Here is a 23,422-nt window from a genome sequence, read left to right as displayed (position 1 = left end):
TTATTGAGTTTTGGAACAGAAAAGTTTTTACATTTGTCGTTTTTTTTTTGGCGGGTGCTCAATAGGTAGTCACCATGGGTGCCACCCGATGCTACGTCGCCACTGAATCATAGCACCCGAACGAATGAACCCATTTCAATTTAGTTTTTTTTTTAATACAGGTGTTTTACGAGCGAAAATCGATTGAGCCGTTTAAAAGTTACAGAGGTTTTACGCTTCAAAGTCGCTGTCATATAAACGTGTTAACATTAAACTCTTCGGTACATAGAGGCTTGCAAAAATAATCTAGTAACTGACAGAAATATCATTAAGTTCACAATCATTAGAGGCGGCAAAAATTGAATGGCCTACTAGCGGCAAGTTTGTAAATCCGCCACTGAATTGGTGACAACCACGATGACAAGTTGACAACATTTATTTTCTTTCCACCACATACTCTTCGTTACTTAACTCCTGTACAACTAGGTACAGTCAACTTCAGGTCAGTGGTAACAGTTTCATAGGAAAATCGTACTTATTACTATTGAGTTAAGATGCATGACAGTTACCACTGATGTGCGGTCTACGGTACTAAGAACACATACTTATGGTGATGTGACCTTAAAAGGCTGCCATAGTACTGGTTTGCCAAGTTATTAGAAAGTGTTCTCTGTCTCCCTCGCACACCACCGTAAGCTCATCACCTATCTCCCTCTACACATACGAGAACAGATTCATTTGTTTATTCCATACTCAGTCTTCGCAAGGTGCGTTTGCGCCGTTTAAATTACTAAAATAAACACGAAAATACGTGAAAGTGTTCTAAAAATAAATTTCAAAAAATGGACGACGAAAATGTGAGTTTTGCTTATATTATAAACTATTTATATCTAATCTAATCTATTGTCAAATGATACCTAAGTTTAGTGTTTAGTTTTATAAAAAGCAATTAAGTAAGTAGACATTTTATAATAAAAATTATCTACATGATTAAAAAATATAATGAATTTAATCGTTTCACGTTTATCAATTCATTAAATGAAATCACTAATATAAACTACTTAAATATATATATATACATACATACAATAAATACTATATGCATCTTTGATAGAGAGGAGAGTAGTGTTCTTTCAACTTCCGTTATATGCGTGAGTGTAAATAAAAGTTGTCAAATTCTCTTTCCAGGATCAGAAGATAGAAGAAAAGGAAGAGAGAACTCTTAATAACAATACGGAAACGAAGGACAAGAATACAGACACCGTTCAACAAGACCTAGATTTAAATTCAGATAAATACAAAACAAAGCCTGAGCGGATAGCTCACACAAACATATTTTTGCTAGTTTGCATAGCAGGCATATCGTTAGGAATACTTCTGCAAGTAATAAATGCCGTTAAACGAAGTGAGAGTGTTGCCAAAGATTATCATCTCGAAAAACCATTGAAGTACTGGGTGTATAAGAATTCTACAAAGGCCAACGACTTGAATGGCTTTCTCAAACACGTACATTTAGTTCTAAAAAGAGTAGGATACGAGAAAAGTACAAACGAAACGCCATGGAACTTACTATGGGCATTCGAGACCCCTTTTAATGAACTCAACCTTCGAAATTTAAGCTCTAATCAAAAATTAAACCATTTCCCCGGTACGGGGTTTATCACTTCAAAAGTAGACCTAGCGACTTCCAATTCGAAGTACATACCAAAGGCTTTTAGACTTCCAAAAAATAAATATGAGTTCTTAAAGTACGCAGAGCAGAATAAAGATGCGATGTTTGTGCAAAAGTATAACACACACAGACACGTCTATTTGAAGAACGTGAGTGAAATAGATATGACTAGCGGGAAAAGTTTCGTTCAAGAGTACGTGCGAAATCCGTTCTTAGTGGATGGACATAGGTTCGATATTGGCGTGTACGTGGTGCTGAAATCAGTGAACCCCCTGAGGGTGTATTGGTACAAAGGCGATGTTTTGTTCAGGTAATTGTTTTACATCATTTAATTTGCGAAATACATACATTATCTTTGTATCGTCTTGCGATGATGTTTAGTGCTATCTAAGTTCTTAAAAACAATTGAAAATATTTCTGATTACAGATACTGCTCTGTCAAATACCATCCCTTCGATCCAACTAATTTGGAGAAGTACGTGGTGGGAGATGACTACCTGCCTACTTGGGAAGTTCCCTCGTTGGCGCATACCTACACTGCGCTGGGCAACACTATGAAAGAAGCCTTCGATATCTATGTTAGGTCTATGGTAAGTTCAACGACGTCTGTATATGGCGAGGTAGTTGGGGGCATCGACTGTCGTGATGCGTATCGTGGGTTCTATTCCCGCACGGATTTTGTATTGGGGTGTTGCATGCATTTGAGATTGAATATTTGTAAAGGGACAAATGAATGATAGTTTGTTATTGTTGCACACTGTACACAGTGTACACTTTACGAATGCATCAGAACCATCGGTAGGTACCTACCTAATTGTCGAATCAGTTGAAACCGAAAAAGTACTTTGTATTTAATCTATACTAATATTATAAAGAGGAAAACTTTGTTTGTTTGTTTGTTTGGTTGTAATGAATAGGCTCAAAAACTACTGGACCGTTTTTTTAAATTCTTTCACCGTACGAAAGCTACATTACCCACGAGTAACATAGGCTATATTTTATCCCGGTATGGGCAGTAGTTACCACGGGACGCGGGTAAAACCGCGGGAAAACGGCTAGTTATCTATAGGTAGGTACAATTAGCTCAAACCCGATTTAATTTTAGTTTTACCACAGATGATAAAATATTGGATGTCTATCAAAATTTATTTTAGTTTCTTTTAAACACACGATGTACCTAAGTACCTAACACTTAACCACAATAAATCACACACATGAATTTAAAGGGCTTGACAGTTCAATTAGCAAACTGCTGGTTAAATATACCTAGTATAGTACCTACTTACCATTTCTCAATATTGTTTTGCAGGGCAAGGATCCGACAGTAATGTGGGAGGAAGTGCAGAACGCTATCTCAGAAATATTCTTTATGAAAGAACATCATATCATTGAAGCGGTAAGTACGCGTTGATCATTAAGAAAACATTGTGAATAGAACTAGTGAATCACAAGAAGAAAAATTTGGAAAAGGTTGCGATTCCGGACAGTGGTAGATGAAATTGCAAGGAGCAGTTAGTTTGAAATTAAGTTTCCACAAAATAATCTAATCTGGTGTATGCTTACCAGACCTTAAAAAGTCGTGGTGGCCTAGTGGGTAAAGAACCAACCTCTCGAGTATGTGGGTGTGGGTTCGATTCCAGGTCAGGCAAGTACCAATGCAACTTTTCTAAGTTTGTATGTACTTTCTGAGTATATCTTGGACACCAGTGGCTGATAAAAAGGTGAAGGAAAACATCTTGAGGAAACCTGGACTATAGTCTGAAATCACCAACCCGCATTGAGCAAGCGTGGTGATTAATGCTCAATCCTTCTCCTTGTGAGAGAAGGCCTGTGCCCAGCAGTGGGACGATAAAAAGGCTGTAACAGTAACAACGGTATGCTGACCTATAAACTTTTGATCCAAATAACTTACCAAAGTTTGTTAGATACGACAGCGTATACCAAATCAATTATAAGTACAGTTAGCCAAAAACTGCACCCTCCTGGTGACTGGTGAGGTTCATTTGAATTTGAACGTCATGAAACAAGCACGACGATTTTTCCTTGGACTTTTCGTTAAGGCCGTGCGATTGTAGACTCACAAATATTTATCAAAACTGGAAGACCACTTTCTTTACCGACTGTGTACCTAAATAGGTACCTACTTACTTGAACTGAATTTATCTCTTTTATACAAATATAATTATAATAAATTCATTTATAGAAGTGACCATGGCTCATAATAACTTTATCTCTGAATAATTTTCAGTTGAAGGGGTTTGCATCTTCAGAGAACTTCTTTCAAATGATGCGGTTTGACTTCTTAGTGGACGAGAACTTGAAGGTTTACTTATTAGAGGCCAATATGAGCCCTAACTTAAGTTCTCATCACTACCCACCGAACCAGTTGCTGTACGAACAAGTACTCTATAACTTGTTTTCTTTGACTGGTGTCACACAAGAGAATGTTAAGATGGAAGGGTAAGAATCCAATGTTTTCATAGTTCCTACCATTTTGATTCCTAGACCGCAAAACGTACCTAAGCTAAGCCAAACTTTTTGTTGGGTTTTCGAAGGTTTATAAAGGTCCAAAATTGGTATAGTACGTAATCATTAAGTATTTAATTTTTATTGTACCTATAGAGGTAAACGAATGAAGTCAAGTTTTCTTTTCTAATATTTCTAAACAAAACCTTGCGTAGGCAAAATGTTTTGGCATCGTAAAACATTATTTTACGATCCTCGTGGTCAGCCACATGTTCAAATGTCGTGGGTCTATGATAGAAAATAAATATTGGACAAAAAAGTCTTCAAGATTGTTTGTAAAGTTAAGAATGCACCACCTACACCTTCCTATTTTTGTTTGCTCTTCTTAACGTTTTGTATGTGAGCTGTCTTATAAATTCAGACTTTTTCCGAATAACCCTTTTCTTGGTTGCAAATCATCAAATTTTAATTAGGTAGCCATCCGGCTATGGGTGCAGCTTGAGGGAGTGTCAGACTTTTACTGACTAAAACCCACCATGTTCCTTCTTAAGCCCTTTATGTACCAGGGCCGCGGTAACTCTTTCGAACAATCCCACAGCCCCGATTCTCAAATACTTACCGATGACGACCACTGCCGTGGCGGCCTCTAGCGGCATGAGTTGTAACGCCTCGAACACCCAGGCTGTGCTGTGAAAGCTTCTCATGTCCGGTAAAGTCCATTTCACGAAAGAAGTCCCGCGGAAAATTGTGGAACTGTATATTTTTGTACATTTTTACTGAGCTATCACATAGACACTAGCGCTGCGTCTGCAGGACTTCTTTCGTGAGATGGACTTTAGATCGAGACGGTTGCTTGCGACTAGTTGCGACCATTAGACAAATTTGCACTAATAGGTATACCACGACTAAGTAGGTACCTGGTGTAAGAGTACCTACTACTCAGTACCTAAGTATATACCTATACTTTTAACTTTAATATAGCTTTGATGTCTTACAGTGATACAAAAGGCGCTCAAAGTATGATATCTGCACAGAAGAATATAGGAGTATTTGGCGAAGAGTGTAGGACGATATGCAACGACAACTGCAGTGCTTCGGAACTGTGCTCTCTATGCAAGCCGTGCCTCGATGCTAAGCTGAAGAAGAGCTTGCTGGACGCCTACAGTGAATTCTTACATAAAGGCGACTTTAGAAGACTTGTTCCACCGCCTATGGTCCCTAATAAGGTAACTCTAGTTCTTGAGGACTTATGAATATGTGCTGGCTATTTACCCACGAACTCACCTCGTACTTATTCTACTTTTCGACCTTATAAAACGGTACCTATCATATTGCCACGTCCCGCCTTTTTTCATTTAAATTGTTGCAAGTTGATAGAAGCGCGTCTAAATAAGAAGAGTGCTTGTATTTGTAAGAAGGTATCCTATCGAACAGAAGGTCGTTATAGTATGGCAACAGAAATCTTTCCGAATTCTGTTGACACACGCTAAAATGAACACTATGTAACTAAACATATAGTTTAGTTTCCTAGTTTCAGGATAGATTTGAGTAAATAAATAAGCCAAATAAAATCATTATAGAACTCGTGATATCTAGATTTGGTGGATAATCTAGATTTCAGTTTTGTAGTGTTATTCCAGGATCGATGTGTAAAAATAGACCTTTACTTATTATTGGAATATCATCGCGTGATATCATCAGCGATAAATGTCAAATTCTGCTATGTAATGCTATTTCGCTTATCTATACTTGTTTGTACTGTCTTCTCAAATAGTTATATGTTTTTCTTGAGTAAAGTTTGACGCCTGGCTTCATAAAGTCACAGACTAATGTAGGTTTTTTTGTTGCAGGACATAAAATCATTATTGGAAAAATACAAAGATTTGTCCACAAACAACAGACTTCTACATTTATGGTATCAAGGAAAATGTAATCAAGACATAACATGGTGTTATTAAATAAAAAATATAATTATTAAAATGCAGCTAATTTATTAAAAATTACATATAAACAACCATTCATTTTTTATTATTATTGGACCATTGATTGCAGTAATCCTAATATGTAACTACCTAAATCTTCATCTTGGTTAGTCCATGAGACATAGATATTCTTAGTACTATCCTCTTCCCCCTCAACTTTGATAAGTACAGATTCAACAGATATGTTAGCCTCCGAGATTGTGATGGTCCAACCTTCCAACTTCTCTGACAGCAATGTCTTCAGTTTCTCAGCAGTCTTAACGGCTGGACCTGGGTCTTCAAAGCGAACTGTACTTGTAAACCTAATTATGTGTCGGTTTATACCAATTTCGTCACACATTTCATCAATATCGAGGAGAGACAGCCTGTTGTCCCTGACACACAGGATTCCATTGACGACCCGCCGCCGTTTGGGGTCCGGAGGTTGCGCATTGTACCGCACGGCCTCAGCCTTCAACAGTCTCAAAGAAACATCAATAGGAATCTTTGTAGGAGTGTTGATTGTACAAGTTTCTCCATTTGCAGGCATGTAACAATTAATTTTGAATTCCTTTTCAATCTTATCTTTCAAGAATTCCATTTTCTGTGCCTCACCATGAACCAAGAGCACATTCTTGGGTTCACAGTACTGTATCAACTGCATGATTCCCTTAGCATCAGCATGGGCAGAGAATGACATGTATTCTACAGCCATTTTGACTTCAACCACTTGGCGGTTCTCAAACTCAACCTTTTTAGCACCATTAAGGATTTTATGCCCTACTGTACCTTGGACACAGAAACCTGGCATTATAACCATGTTCTGCTCATATGGAGCCCATTTCTTGAATATGTTGAGAGACAAACCTGCATGCAACATGCCCGGGGTGGCGAACACAACCATAGCGCCAGGGTTGTCAATGTAGGACTTGTCAAAAGGCTTAATGTGCTTAAAATCAAACATATTCCTTTGCACAAAAGTCTTTCTTATCTTCTGATTAGTCCAGGTTATGAACATCTTATAATAATTGTTAGCTTTCTCTGTTAATCCCAGTGCAAAGTAAACTGGGTATTTCAAATTCATTCTCTCCCAGTATGTTTCCAATAAAATACAAAGTTCTTGAGCTCTTCCAAGTGCAAACACAGGTATGAGTACCTTGCCACCCTTTTCAACACATTCATGTACCTTCTTGAGGAAATCTCTCTCTCTGCATCTTTTGGAGTCTCGGATAGTTGTGGCATATGTTGATTCTGTTATTAGTAGATCTGGTCTACATTTATCTATCCATGCAGCTCCTAGATGCCTGTCAGGAGTCATGTTGTAGTCACCAGTGTACACAACTGACTGGGAACCAACTCGGATCCAGAACATAGCAGCACCTAGCACATGGCCAGCATAGTATGCCTTAATCTCCAGCTCATTGTCAACCATCACCGACTGGTGCAGAGTTACTGCTGTCACCTTCTTTATACAGTCTTTGATCATTTGAGATGTAAAGAAGTTAGATTCTCCTTTCCTCTCTACAGCAACTTTTCTCATGTCCTCAAGTAGAATAGGTGCAATAGCCTTTGTGGGATGGGTCATGTAAATAGGGCCTGTGTAACCCACCATTTCGGACATGTAGGGTAGCGCTCCGCAGTGGTCAAGATGGAAATGTGAGATAATGACGCAGTCTATCTGACTGGTGATCGGCCCTTCAGGCACAATATACGAGAAGTCTGGAAAACGTCGTTCATCGTTATAACCCATGTGCATTCCACAGTCCAACATAATGTTTTTACCTCCCATAGACAGCAGTATACAGCTACGGCCGACATCTTGCCCTGCTCCCAGCGGAGTTATCTTTATATCGGGCATGATGAAATATTATCACACTCTTATAAAATTAATAATCTCAATTTTCGCTTACTTTATTGGAATGTTTAAAAGTAATCTCGACATATGAACTTAATATTCATAACAAAATTAGTTTATTACACTATTTTCCTCAAGAAGTCCTTGAAATAGTTAATTATTTATTTAGCAAATACAAAAAGTAACCTCAGGAGAACACAAACTTTGACACTAACTCGCTTGACATGACAGTTGATGACTTGACATTTTATCATTTTTTTCTATCCCAAGCCAAAGCATAAACGGCGAGAACATAATCAAAGGGTCATCGGGTGATCTTTTATATTCATACAAATTAGTCCAACTTCAGTTAATATCACATAATAAAATTAAAAAAATCTTGTCATCCATCAGCTTCACTTGCGACATCGCGTCATGCATCGCGTCACGTTAATTTTATTTATCTGTTCGTGGTTTTGTCATTTTGTGTCACAGTGTCAAGTGTTGTCACTGTCATCAGTGTTCTGTCAAGTGTCAATGTTAATTTCTATGTTTAGTGCTGTTGTTTAGGATTAGCATCAAAAAAAGGATTATTTTCCTCATTTCTTATCAAGGTAGTAATTCCTATTATGTTTAATTACAATTTTAGGTACCGACACAATACTTATCCAGTGTTCAAATGTGTCGTTCGGCAATTGGCTTAAACATAGGTGGCTAACAATTCGCGTAGAAGCGTTAATTTGTTTTGATAAGCTTATCACCGTCTTCCACAGCAAAGCGCGCCGGCTCGTGGGGCAGACGTGTTCATCTTCCATAGAGAACTCCGGTATATCACCATTTAAAAGAGGATTACTATAATGTCTGGCGAAGGCTCCAGTATTGTGAATGATAATAGGAAAGTGGCTCTGATAACCGGCATAACAGGGCAGGTACGTGCGATTCATTGTTTATAGGTATTTCACGGTAAATAACGCAGTTTTGTATTTCCGTTTGGGCCACGTCGGTCCCAAATTAAGTTGTTTTATAGTTAATTTCACGCTTTATGGCCAAATTTTAGGACTGAACTATGTTTTCTTTCTTTTATATCCGTTTTATTGTAAATCCGTTATTGTTATGTTTTCCTTTTATAGCATTTTAATACATAGTAAGAATACCAATAAAGATTTTTAATAAACAAAAAATTTATATACCTACAAACAACACATTCTGGATTTTACATATATTTAAAATATGATGGGTAGGTAATGTTTTTAAATAGCATACTCATACAGTAACCAGATATCTGGCTAAACAGATAAAATGATTCAGCAAAAGTAAATATTATATTGTATCGACTTGATTTTAAAATTTATTCTATCCACAAAAATTAGGATCATCAACGTGAACCAACTGCCATTCCCAATAAATTAAGACTGAGTTACTCCAAGAGTTACAGTATTTTCCTTTTAAATAGTAGTTAATCAATTATATTTTTTTCCAAAAGAAATCTGTTTTCGACAAAAAAATGCACATAAATAAGTAAAAAAAAATGTTACGCAGTTAAATGAAATTCTTAGTACTTATTTTACTGCTTCATTTTTATTTTGAATATTCTTGTATGTTGTTTATTATATTTATCATGCTTCAAACTCCATACTCCAAAAATCTAATGGCTTACTTTCACATGTATATATTACACACAAAGTTATGATTATTTTCCTATTTAGCCCAAGAATGTTATTTTTCCTTAAACTTTGAATATAATAAGTAGGCATAATAATTTTTAAATAATGTTGGCAAAAATAGCTAGCATTAAAAACAACCAGGAAAGATTATTTGTTATATATTTTTAAATGATGAAATAAATAAAAAATATATAAAGATATCTAGTAACATATATCCTTATATATTGTAGGATATCAAAACTATTTTGACCTTATCTTTTGCAATACCTATTTAGTGTGGATTAGTAAAAGTATGTTATTGTAAATCAATTAGTTGGTTAAATAATCTAATAAAGATGTAATAAGATAGGGTAATTCATATGAATCTGTCAATGCTATCATACATTTTACTGTAATATGTCTGTTGATAATTACCTAACTGATTTACTGCAATTCCCTGAAATCAGAAATGTGTTATCAAAACAATTACTGAGTAACAAATAGATTAAGAAGTAAAGTGATTTTAATGTATTGGATTGTTCTTTTGGTAGCACAAAGGCGGGACTGAGTGTACCTACATGTTAAAATCATGGTAAAAGTTAAAATGAAGTGGTGAAAGAGGGGCGTTTTGGGGTGCTGTCATTTTTGTAATTTTGACATTAAAAAAATGCTATTTTTATTAGCCTACTTTAATAAATGATTTTTGACTTTGACTTTGCCAGTATTACATTGCTCTTATAGTATTCTATTTTAAAATACTCAATTATTCATACTAAAATAAATGACTTTATTAGAATGAATTTATCAAGACGTTCAAATTAATTAAGTCATGCTATCTGCAAATGTTAACTTTTTTTAACTATTGAAAGAAGTCTTGATGTTTGCATCAATTGTTAAAAATGTGAATGTTGTTGTAAACTCAGCACAGTTTGGATGTTATGACATTGTTGCATTGATAAACAAAACGCCCATAGACAGGAAATAGATGCCATGTTTTTTTAATAGTGATATATCTCCTCTCTGATAGACAGTAGTGATACATTTTAGTGATATTTATTTTTTATCTAATCAGACTCACTAAAAGCATCCTATTTTTAAGGATATCCGTTAATTTTTCTTGTAAATTCACTAATTGAATAGATACAATTTAATTAAGAGATTGCTATCATGTATGATAAGATTAACTTTAGGTATACAAATAAAAATATTACATAGTAGGTCCATATGCATATTGTTAACAATTGTGTCTTCATAGGCTCCCATTAATTAACCTTCTAATAACATTTAACCACCTTATAAGAAAACATATTTTTTTATTTATTCAGTAGGGCTGAATAAATATATTTATTTCTTTTATGTTATTCATATGTACATATGTATGTATCTATATTTATTTATTATTACACATCTGGTTTGTTTGCCTTTCTATAGAAAAGCACCAGTAAATGAGTCACTATTACATTATGTTGATTAATTAATTACTTAATAGATAGTATGACAACACTTCGTCATTTTATTATTGACCTAAATATGCTATTCAAGGTTACAACTAATAGCACCTACATGTTCCTACAATAAATTAATGTATACAAAATGTGTATAAATTATTTCGGATGACAAATGACTTATAATACATTATTATAAGTATGTACATCAGTTAAGATTCCAAGATTCCTGCTTTTTTGTGTTTCTCTAAATTTTTTATCGTGACTGACCAAGAATTCAGTTATGTTTTGTTTTGTAAAAATATATTACAAACACCCACTCTCTTATCTAATTCTTAAAACTTGCCTCTAGCATAAGTACATACATACATAGCAGCATATTTACATATTACTAAATAACAGACTTAAAAATTGTTTTATGTATATTAGTATTTATTTATGTATTGCATATTTTATCGGCCCTAGCTGCCTGAAATAAAGGCGTAAATCAAATAATTTACTTTTTCCTTTTAGGATGGTTCATACCTAGCCGAGTTCCTGATAGACAAAGGGTATGAAGTCCACGGCGTGCTCCGTCGATCGTCGTCGTTCAACACGGGCCGCATACAGCATTTGTACGGACAACCCGCGTGCCACACGGGTGGGCGAATGCATTTACATTATGGAGATCTCACTGATACAACGTGTTTAATCCGCATTATTACTAAGGTGAGGTAATCTAAATTAATATTATTCATGTACCTAGATGACGAGTTTGTTCTGACACCAGTCTAACCAAGGGGTATTGGGTTGCCCGGGTAACTGGGTTGAGGGGGTCAGATAGGGCAGTCGCTCCTTGTAAAGCACTGGTACTCAGCTGAATCCGGTTAGACTGGAAGCCGACCCCAACATAGTTGGGAATAAGGCTCGGAGGATGATGATGAGATGAAGAGTTTGTCCGATTTGATACATCTCTTTAGTTAGTAAGCTCTTTTATTGAGGAATGTCATAAGCTACTACGCTAATTTCCCCAATACAGTGGCCTGTCTATCCAAAGTGTTCTTTGCGTTCTAAAATCTTATTCACATGACTTAAAAAACATTGAGCGACTGAAACTGCATCAAAATTTGATGATTCAAAGTATTATTTAGATGTGAAACACTATAAACACTATGTAGTACTACTTAACTACCATACCAGCGTTGAACAATACCTACATTGCAGCTTGCTAACCAAGGCCGATACATAATAGTGGTATTACAACACAATACCATAGTTCTACGAACTCTGTCACTATGCACTCATATTTACGCATGCATTGATGCTTGTCATGATATGAGATCCGAGCCTAGCTGGTGAAATCTACCATTAAGGTATACTTTAGTATCATCTTCCGAGCCTTTTCCCAACTATGTTGGGGTCGGCTTCCAGTCTAACCGGATGTAGCAGAGTACCAGTGTTTTGTTTGACACAAAAAAAAAACTAAATAACCTTTCAGGAGTAACTCCATTTCGTACATTAAATAGCATTAAGTACCTACATCAGAATAAAGGTACAAGTTGGCAGCCGACCGCAGGCGACAACTGCAGACGACGTGTCGCAACGACACTACTGGTTTCTATGTATTTCTATGAAATTCCCTCCGTAGTTGAATGAAGCGACGACATGTCGTCTGCAGTTGTCGCCTGCGGTCGGCTGCCGACTTGTACCTTAAAGCTGCTTTTTATCCGTTTGCGGGAAGTAGTCTCTCGGACATGAATAAAACCGCGCGATATTTATAAATGTTCTTATCAATATAGCTCTGGTTGCTTTTACTACCCTGAAAAATACTATTTATCTATTGAATGTTTAAAATTTTCTAATTCCGTACTTCCGTACCTACTATTCATTAATTTTATCTCTTTGATAAGCTTGCATAATGTAGCAGTTGAAAGCATAAAACCTTTCTTCAATTTAAATCCTATTTTTAAGTACTTTTGCAATCTAATCATCCAGAATTCTTTTAAAACCTTATTAACTGTCATGCTGAAAATTTAAATAAGTACCGAGAACACCGCGTACATACATTATTTTCACGAATTTAGGTTGTGTTAGCAAATACGGGCAAAACTATATTTTTTTCATACATGAGAAAAATATGCGGTCTAGTCTAGTATTATCGCTCAACAATTTATTACTTAGGTACGGTAAATTAAACCATTTAACTACAAACGAATTATTTTCAGTTAACAAATCGCCGATTCGACAATTTCACAGCTGGTTATGGTTTGGTTATCGTTGTAGTTAAATGGTGCAACTGGGTTATACTTACAGCCTTTTTCCCAACTATGTTGGGGTCGGCTTCCAGTCTAACCGGATTCAGCTGAGTACCAAAGCTTTATAAGGAGCGACTGCCTATCTGACCTTCTCAACCCAGTTACCCGGGCAACCCAATACCCCTTGGTTAGATTGGCGTCAGAGTTACTGGCTTCTGACTACAACTGGGTTTATACTGTTAGGCAAATAAAATATTGTACGTCAAAAGTGGATGTTTGAGTGGATAATTCTTACATATCTACATATTGTTGACTTGTAAGATTAGTAATCTGTCTTTAATTAGGCATTGCTATGGTTTCGCGCGTCGGGGCTCAGTTTATCTCGTTATATGGCATGCTTAACTAGCATGCAATAATGGTATTTGAGAAATTACTCTATGACGGTAATTTTGTGCTAGTTTTCGACCTTGGTTTTCAAAATTACAAAATACTATATAGAAGAGAGTTTGTGACTATAAATGGTTATTCTTCTGCAGGCGTCAACAGCTAAATTTATTTTGATGAAACTTAGCAGTACTACCTATACAGTTTGTTCGGATACCTAGTTCATTCAGGAGCGGGCGAAACCGCCAGAGGAAGCTAGTTTTTTGTTATAGACACTTATATAGGACATTTAAAAATATACAAGTTTGATAGCAATAAAACGCGAAGCAAACACCAAACTAACCACTTCTACAAAAATCGTCTAACTTCAAAAAAAAAAAATCAAGGTCAACCAAATTAACAAAAACATATTCTCAATTTTCCCACAGATTCGTCCCAAAGAGATTTACAATTTAGGAGCTCAGTCCCACGTGAAAGTTTCCTTCGAGTTAAGCGAGTACACAGCCCAAGTGGATGCCCTGGGTACCCTGAGGCTGTTGGAAGCGGTCAGGGCAGCTGGCATGGAGAAGGAAGCTAAGATCTACCAGGCTTCTACCTCAGAACTGTATGGAAAAGTGGTGGAAGTGCCTCAGAATGAGAAGACGCCTTTTTATCCGAGGTCGCCTTATGGTGAGTTCTTTTATTATAATTTTTTAATGAGAATTTTTTAAAAGGTCATTTTGTCTCAAAAATAAATTATGTGGTAGTCAGAAGCAATAATGACTACTACGTAATATATTAAATATCTACACTTCTATACAAATTTATAGACTTTTTTTACTACTGAACCAACTTATTCCAGAGTACCGGCTATATTTTATACAGAGTATAGGCTATATTTTATCCAGGTACTCGAAGTAATTTCCACGGGAGGTAACCGCGGTAAATAATACATTATTTATAAGTTGAGAGTGCAAAGTGTTAGTAGAGAGAATGTACTTAGTCTTTGAGACTAAAAACCGATCGCCAAAACTTGGCATTGTGTTGAATATAAACGATAATTGTAAAAGCGGTACAATAAAAGTATAATAAGCGTATAATGTTTGTATTTACGATTTTTTAATAACCGCAAAGACTTTTATGATTTCACGCTTAGAGTAATTTTTAATTATTAATTTATGTATGCCTACCATTAAGCGCGATAATATGAGTAAAACTTCTAATTAAACACTTAAAAGATTATGGTTTTCTAATAAGCATTATCATTGTTTTAATGCAAAACATATCGCTGTCAAATGATCACTGATTGACCTATACAATTGCTTTCTACCAGGTACCCGCGTTCCGAGGGAACCACATCCGGATAAAAAGAAGCCTAGACTTTACTATCTGTTTACCTATTCAAACCCTATTCCAAAACCTGTTCAAATAGGTTCAATTGCTTCTATGATTTTCATGTCGAAATACGACCATTGATTTTATATTACATCTTTGTTGTATAAGAACTATTTTTTTTATGAAAACTTACTCTACTTTATTGAATCTCTCTATCGCTCCAAGATTTGCTGTTAGAGAACCCAACTCTGGTTTAAGGTCGCGTTGTACGTAACCTATCTGTATTAAGTATGTGTATTAACACACTAGCCTCTGCCAGCGGTTTCAACCGCATCCCGTGGGACCTTCTACATAAATCCGGATAAAAAGTATTTTATAGCCTTAGCCTAAATGGACCATCTAAAACTGAAAGAACTTTTCAAATCGGACCAGTAGTTCCTGAGATTAGCGCGTTCAAACAAACAAACTTCAGCTTTATATTATTGGTATAGATATAGATTTGAGTGTTCAATAACGTATAACAATATATTCCAGCTTGTGCAAAACTCTACGGCTATTGGATAGTAGTGAACTACAGGGAAGCATACGGCATGTTCGCGTGTAACGGCCTCCTCTTCAACCACGAGAGCCCCCGCCGAGGCGAGAACTTTGTCACCAGAAAGATTACCAGGGGCGTCGCCAAGATAACCCTGGGCTTGATGGAGTACCTCGAGCTTGGTAACCTGGATAGCAAAAGAGATTGGGGACACGCTAAGGATTATATTGAGGTATGATTTTTTGCTTTTTGAGCTCTTTCTTTTGGGAATTTATTTTTAGTAATTGTACATGAAAACTGTGTTCATCATTTTCATGAATTGACAGGCTGTCTACGAAATTTTCGAATTTACCTTATTTATTGCATTGTTGTACTCGAATAAAAAGTCCACATGCTAATCTGACACATAAGCGAGACCATTGCAAAGTTTTATCAAAATCCGTTTGTGCATGAAAAACTAACAAACATACACACATAGTCACATACTTTCGACTTTATAATATTAGTGTGATATTTCCTCAACAACCGGGTTGAGGAGGTCAGATAGGCAGTCGCTCTTTCTAAAACACTGTTAGTCAGCTGTACCCGTTAAAACTGGAAGCCGACACATTTACAGATGATGAATTAACCTAACCACCCATAACTCCTTAGGCCATGTGGCTGATGCTGCAACAAGAAGAACCAGAAGACTTCGTAGTGGCCACTGGAGAAGCGCACAGTGTCCGCGAGTTCGTAGAGAAGGCGTTCTCTTGTGTCGGACGCCGGGTGTCGTGGCGCGGTACCGGCGACGCGGAGACGGGGCACGATGCTGACTCCGGGCAACTGCTCGTCAAGATTAATCCGAAGTACTTTAGGCCTACTGAAGTGGTAAGTGTCCCATGTGGCTGATGCTAATACAGGAGGAACCTGAAGACTTCGTAGTGGCCACTGGAGAAGCCCACAGTGTCCGCGAGTTCGTAGAGAAAGCCTTCGCTTGCGTGGGACGCCGCGTGTCGTGGCGAGGCAGCGGCGACGCGGAGACGGGGCACGATGCTGACTCCGGACAGCTGCTCGTCAAGATTAATCCGAAGTACTTTAGGCCTACTGAAGTGGTGAGTCTTGTAGTTTTATTATTACTCATTTATTTGAAAGTATTGGTGATGCCCTCCTAGCCGATAATCGGGAGACATCACCAGTGCCAGCACATTATAGTGCACAAGCATTTGCTTGGACACAGGTGCACTCACCATTCCTTCACTCTCGCGACCAATGGGACGGCAATCCGACACCACCGGAGAGAGATCACAAGCAGGACCGACCTTACATGCTCCCCGATGCCCGGGTGTATCAATCACCAACTTCCATGCTCCGAGCTGCTTCATGATAGTTCCTAAAACCCACGGCCCGACCCGGGCAGAGCTACGCAGATTTCAGTTGAAAACATTACTCTCTCTTGGTCACTCTTGGTTTGCTGTTGTTACAGTAAATACAAAGTAAGAGACCCATAAAATATTAATGGAAACACTCAATCTTTTTACTTTCTAAGAAAACATAACTTCTGGTGTAAGTAAAATGTTTCTGAAACCCAGTCCAAATATTTAATATTATTTACTTGTAAGTGTAATCAAACATTTATCTAAGTACCTATTCAATTAAAATCAAAACCTAACAGCTGATATAATCACTTGACCCATTAAATAATAATACTTAAATACTGATAGTATGATAAAGATAAACATGAAATTAGAATAGAATCAATATTTGAATACTGTTAAAGAAACCACTTCATCAATATCTGATTTTAAAACATATCACTAAGTACACTTGAAATAATCTAAAGTATCCGTATACAACCAGACCGCTTTCTATCTATGTGTGGATTTGCTTACTAGAAATGTCTTATAAGCAAATCAACGGATTACAGGTAAATCCGCAGTACCTAAGGCAGTTTTGTATCTTACTTAACCTGATAGTGTGGTTAAACGCGCATATCTCCGAAACTATTAATCCTACTAAAAACAATATTATTGCAGTCTTAGACATGGTATATGTAGACAAAATGCAATGCAATCTAAATGCTTGTGCACTATAATAATGTCCTGCGCAGTTGGCTAATCTCCTTACATGAGAACAGCCGCCGTAGCCGATAATCGGGTAGGAGGACATCATCATCATATGTAGACACATTTATTGAAGAAGGCAATTTTTTTACCTGAGTGCTCTAATTCCTTGTGACGGTGAAGAAAGCGCGGAAAATATAATCATCGGCACAAATCTTGAGCGCTGAACTTCACCTGCGCAGAAGGAATTTATTGGGTCCGTTTTGTAGTATGAAGTGAGGCGCGGAGGTGCAGTGCATCGCGTCATAGCCGTCACTCGGGATTGGTTCTTTGCTAATACTTCTGCGCAGGTAAAAGTCAGCGCTCAAGTTTCGTGCCGATGATTCTACCTGGCTTATAAATAACAATAAAACTCCTTCCATGGGACTTATTTCAGTGATTTTAATTTCAGGACCTGCTTCTGGGTGACCCATCCAAAGCCAAGCAGAAGCTAGGCTGGGTGCCTCGAGTGTCCTTCGACCAGCTAGTCAAAGATATGGTGGAAGCCGACCTTGAGCTGATGAAGAGGAATCCGGAGGCGTAGGCTAATAGGTAACATAAATTTTCTTTTAATTACTTATTTCAATTAGTTTTGGATAACAAAAGAGTTCATAATAATGAAATTAAAATAATTAAATAAAGTGTACATAAAAATATTTGGATGAAATTTGATTGCTTCAGTCTCAAAGTCTCAATACTGAAGCTATTTTCTGTTTTTGTATACGGAAGTCTCCTGAAAAATGGCATTAATAAGGGAGTTTCATTTTCATAAGTCATTGCTATATGCCATATTCTAAAAACTCAAACGTCTATTTTTAACTGACTTCCCAAAAAGGAATAAGGTCTCAATTGGGATGTGTTTTTTTTATTACTAAGTTAAATATTTTTACCACAGGATCAATGCAATTCTTCCACTAGAAACGAGCATTTGAAGCGCGTGTGATTTCAAATAAGAAGACTGTTGCTAGACGTGCGATCTCCAACTATCACAATTAGAACTATTGTATAAAGGGCAGTACATTGTGCCTTTTCGAAGTTATCTAGCATTTGTTACAAGGAAATAGCTTAGAAACTTTTTTTTTCAGTCGGTAAATGCCCGTGGATGTTTTTGCGTCCAATTTCTTGGATTGACGCTTGAATGGTTATTGGGTCAACTTTACAGCAACATCTGTACTCGCATTTGAGAAGGCACTTAACTCAAGGTAAACTATCTTATATATATACAGATATACAGTCATGGACACATAATTAAAGACACTGTTGGAATCTTAAATTGCTGCCGCATTTCATCTGCATTTCTTTTTTCTGATTGCTACTGGAACTTTATTTTCTATTTTAAAATATTTAAGAGGGCATTGTGAAATATTAAAACTAAAGACTATCTTCAGTGATCCTTCGCGACAAGTTTTTTTTCGCTTTATCCGAATCTCGAGCGGTATGAACCATAACGTGGCCTGGCCATATAATTAAAGACACTATTTGCTCAGAGGAAGAAATGCAAATTATTAATATTATTGATGATATTTTTCTATAACAACATTCCCTACACTGTAACTAAGCATACTAATGAATACTAATATTTTTTTTTTAGGTTTATTTCCTTTTACCTCAATGACAGCACGACATCCCTAAGCGTGCAAGCGGTCAGTTTTGTTTTAAGTCGCTACGGGAATTTTCTTCCATGCTTCATAAAAATCTGTGTAAAATTGATCAATGTTTCATGTATGACTTATCGCCATTGTGTTTTCTGGCCGATCACCAGTTTTTTTTTCTATTAAATTTGCGATGGGCCTAACCACAACCGTCATAAGTTGCTCGATCAAAGAGTCCTTTTTACTACTCTTACAGTGTTTTTCAGAACTTTTCTAATTTGGAAAGCGCTAAGGACCGGTAAATTACGCTTAGCATATAACAAGATGCTATTTCTAAAATATTATAGTACTTGAATTCGCCTATTTTTAATAATATCTTTCTAAAAGATCACCACACCAAGTAGTGAAGAGAAGCCCCAATACTATTACTTTTTCGCCTCCTATGTTTGAGAACTTTCTTAGTGTATTTTGGTTCTATCTCATGTTTTGGAGGCGACTAATTTCGATACATTATTTTAGGATTATTCGTATCCCTTTGTTTAATGAGAAAAAAAAATACATTTTTGAACACTTGTTAACTGCACCTTTCACATTTGATAGAAATACCCAACTACAGTATGGACACGCGGTGCTTTTCCAAAAGTAACATTTTCCGATACCCATGCCTTACAGCTTTTCCCGACCCGGTTGTAGTCTAAAAGTTCTGCAGACACAATTGTCGTCCTTTTAGCATCAGATGACTTCCAAAAAAACCAGTACCGAATCATGTAAATGGTTCACTATTTGCCTATAGCACCGCCTTAAAGTCTGTTTGCGGACAAGTTTTCCTTGGGGTCGGTTTCGAGTTGTTCTCAAACCCTGCCTTTTTTAGTGCCATTGATAAGAAATCTTTAATAATAAATTTATTACCATGTCCTTACTATAGATCAAGTGGTATGAATAAATCCGTATGTCAAAATATAATATTAATAAGCCTAAAACATTTTACTTACCAGAATTTTTGTTCTAGTCTTATTGATAGGACTAAAATGAAATTTTTTAACGAAATAAACCTAAATTATTACCTAATTCGAGTTTTCATAAGTATTTTACTCACTTCTAAAAAAAAGTATGGCAACTATTTGTATCTTTCGTTTTTTTTTCTTAACTGGGCTTTAACTGTCTTTAATTAGCTGACCAGCCAAGTATCAGCTACAAAAGTTAGTGTTCATTTCCCATAGAGCTTTATATCTAAAGTATAAAAGAAAGAAAATATTTTTTGTCCTTAATTTAAAGAACACAATTGTAATGTTTGTTTTAATAATTATTACACTACAGTTTATACCGTGCTTAACCTCATGTCAGTACCATAACTATTTATTTCACTTCGAGTCGGGGGGTGTCTTTAATTATGTGTCCATGACTGTATATAAAACAAATAAACTACTATACTTACTGCTTACTAAAATCATTATTTGTTATTATAGTGTTTAATTTCTGCACCATACTCGCAAAACCAACAGTTACATTGATTGAATCAATATTACTTTCAAACCGAGTTTTTAAATGAAATTGACATCAAGGTAGTTTACTTTAAGTTAAGTGCCTATTTAAACGGACGATAATTTGAGTGTACCAAAAATTACACTAGAATGCTATTGTGATAATTTAAGATACATTCTACCTCTGTCCTGTTTTCTTATATTCAGTCATTTCTATAGAAATTTACATTCGCTTTTACGCATTTATTAAATAAAGTAACATTAAAAAATGTTCCTAAAATTGGGTCAGCATTTACCCCTTTTTATGTATGTGCAAAATAATGGCTAGTTTTTGCGAATAGAAAGTTTTTCTTTGGACCGGGTTTTATATTGCAATAAAGCTGTGTAATAAATTATTTTAGCTTACATTATAATTACAACGGCTTAAATAGTGTTTCCATGGACAACATAAACGTCAGTTTCTCTTTCAACAACTGCTTACTTTTAAATATGTACGTAAAAATTCATAGTTAACGTTTGTTTTAAGTAGAAAGGACGTTTATGTTGTCGGTGAAATTGAGTCGAAATATGAGTAGTTTTAACTACCAGGTTTTCTTTTATAATATAGCGTGAGAGATATGAAATTCACGAGAGAATAACAAACGCACAAATGTAACCTCCCTGAAATAATCAAATATGGCCCACAATATTAAACTCAAGTTTACTCTAAATCTAATTCTAATCGAGGGAATGAGATAGAGATTTCCTCAATCCAATTACATTTTTGTATCGGTCTATACGCCATAGCTCCTAAAAGAATGAACCGAGTTGGATGCATTTTTTTTAGATGAAAGCTAGTATTCCAACGGTGGTTTTAACAGCCGTTTTTAAGTTCTTTGCTATTTTTATGAATATTTTTTTGTCCTTTATTATAAAACAATAGATTAGAAGCATTTTAACCAGTGAGTTATTTTAATTAGTCCAAGTAAACATAAGCTTTAGTTTTTAAAACGGAGAATTATCTCATTAGTTATAGTATTTTATTTATACATAAATATTTCTTATTTAACTATGTTTGATATGTGAAACATTCAATAGGGAATTAAATGTATACTTTCAGGTATAGGTAGTGCAATTTGTATTATAGGTAAAAATAAACTGCGTATGGTTTTAACAATATTGTAATATGTACAGTCAACTTCAGGTCAGTGGTAACAGTTTTATAGGAAAATCATACTTATTACTAATGAGTTTAAGGTGCATGACAGTTACCACTGATGTGCGGTCTACCGTACTAATTTAATGCTTACTAGTTATTTTTCGTATAAAACTTATATTTTGTTTGTAAGCTTGGCTGTTGAAAAATTCTCATCAACAAATATTATTTTTTGTTATACATGAATGAATGTTTATGGAGAAATTATTTACTTCGTTTACTATTATTTTAGAAATATTATATTCATCACAAAATCTTTTTTGGTGTACTTACTGTTACTTTGAAATTATACTAAAAACAAGCAATTTTCATTATAAAAAGGCTATATCATAATACTGTCATTTTTCGAGGTGCTGTCTCTATTAACTTCATACAGTAATGTCGGAAACAGGTTAAGAATAATTTAAAAATGTGTTTGAATGCCATAAATCTGTTTAATTTAACCAATAGTTTGTTTGTAAGAATAGTTATAAAGTATAACTGTTAGTTTTCTGTATCTATGTTATTCATATTCCATTGATTATAATAGTATGAGTAACCGAATTATTACAATAGTTATGGCAGTTTATATCACTCAGGGGCTTAATTATGCTAATATTACTTAAGCGACATACGATTGATAGCCAACTAAGATTCAATCACGACTCAATAACAAATGAAGCATATTTGTTATTAGTATTTTTTTTTGTTTTAAATAAACGTTTTATCCTTTTATGTGATTTAATAATATAATGTATCATATAGTCTGTAAATGGGTTGGTTGCAAAATGATTTTAGAGCAGACTACCCTATAGACCAAATGGAATGTCATTGGAAAACAATTGGTCTTATATTAGTAGCAGAATTCCCGCTAAGGTTAAAACTGCTATTGAGATTCAATTGATATTCTATTATCACATAATTAGCAGAATTAAGCCCCAGTTCGCACGTAATTGTGACATTCCACTTGTACATAATGTACAGATGTTAAACGTATTGTTACACTATGCCAGTATTTTGTTTTAACATGTAAATAAAAATATCATTGACACATTTGTCGTTTCATTTTAGAACATTGTCATGTTGCCATCGATTTCCAAAAGAACCCGAATAAGTCATATTTTACGACTTCCCTTACTAGCTGACTGTGTAGTTTACCTTTCGGGGTTTCATGCGTGTGAGCGAAGACTACAATGCCATGCAATACTTGGTAATACATACATCTTTTCATAGTATTGTTGATTAAAGGCCCGTTTCAGCGCCCTGCCAAAGAGGTTTCTCCTTGGAATGACACTGAACTCGATATCAGTCTCAAAACCTTAAAATCTCAACCCCATGCATGTCATGCCCCGGACACGCATGTCTGAATATCATGAACCCACTTGCCACTTACTATCTTTGGTCGGGTACCATATATGAGTAATCAAATGATGAGACCATATCAAGAAGTAACTCATATTTCACACAATTGTGGAAAATTTGTAAAAGCAAGGAGACAAGCAAAAATAAAAACAATGGTCAAAATCTAACACTATATTATACAGCAATAAACAATCGTAGAATCAAAATATAAACTATGATTCCAGCTATCAAACTGTTCAATATTTCCAAATATACTCATGAACTCCTT

At 35.6% G+C, this 23,422-nt stretch overlaps 3 protein-coding genes across 3 annotated transcripts; 2 read left to right on the top strand and 1 right to left on the bottom strand.

Moving 5' to 3' along the window:
* Positions 1–687: 687 nt before the first annotated feature.
* Positions 688–6,132, top strand: LOC110372135 (probable tubulin polyglutamylase ttll-15). The gene is made up of 7 exons (XM_021328686.3): positions 688–836; positions 1,168–1,961; positions 2,079–2,241; positions 2,961–3,047; positions 3,900–4,111; positions 5,115–5,343; positions 5,968–6,132. The coding sequence occupies exons 1-7, from the start codon at positions 822–824 to the stop codon at positions 6,073–6,075; spliced, it is 1,608 nt and encodes a 535-aa protein (XP_021184361.3). The 5' UTR covers positions 688–821; the 3' UTR covers positions 6,076–6,132.
* LOC110372145 (integrator complex subunit 11) lies at positions 6,089–8,159 on the bottom strand. The gene has a single exon (XM_021328706.3). It carries the CDS (start codon positions 7,934–7,936, stop codon positions 6,149–6,151), a length of 1,788 nt encoding a protein of 595 aa, XP_021184381.1. The 5' UTR covers positions 7,937–8,159; the 3' UTR covers positions 6,089–6,148.
* A 251-nt stretch (positions 8,160–8,410) lies between these two features.
* LOC110372153 (GDP-mannose 4,6 dehydratase) lies at positions 8,411–22,843 on the top strand. The gene is made up of 8 exons (XM_064038559.1): positions 8,411–8,526; positions 8,686–8,841; positions 11,514–11,708; positions 14,047–14,287; positions 15,467–15,699; positions 16,119–16,334; positions 17,958–18,097; positions 18,441–22,843. The coding sequence occupies exons 2-7, from the start codon at positions 8,770–8,772 to the stop codon at positions 18,087–18,089; spliced, it is 1,089 nt and encodes a 362-aa protein (XP_063894629.1). The 5' UTR covers positions 8,411–8,526; positions 8,686–8,769; the 3' UTR covers positions 18,090–18,097; positions 18,441–22,843.
* Positions 22,844–23,422: the final 579 nt, after the last annotated feature.

The sequence above is a fragment of the Helicoverpa armigera genome, chromosome 16, assembly GCF_030705265.1.
Source record: "Helicoverpa armigera isolate CAAS_96S chromosome 16, ASM3070526v1, whole genome shotgun sequence".
Classification (NCBI taxonomy): domain Eukaryota; kingdom Metazoa; phylum Arthropoda; class Insecta; order Lepidoptera; family Noctuidae; genus Helicoverpa; species Helicoverpa armigera.
Note: the sequence above shows the minus strand (reverse complement) of the source record. Positions and strands in the feature narration are given on the sequence as shown.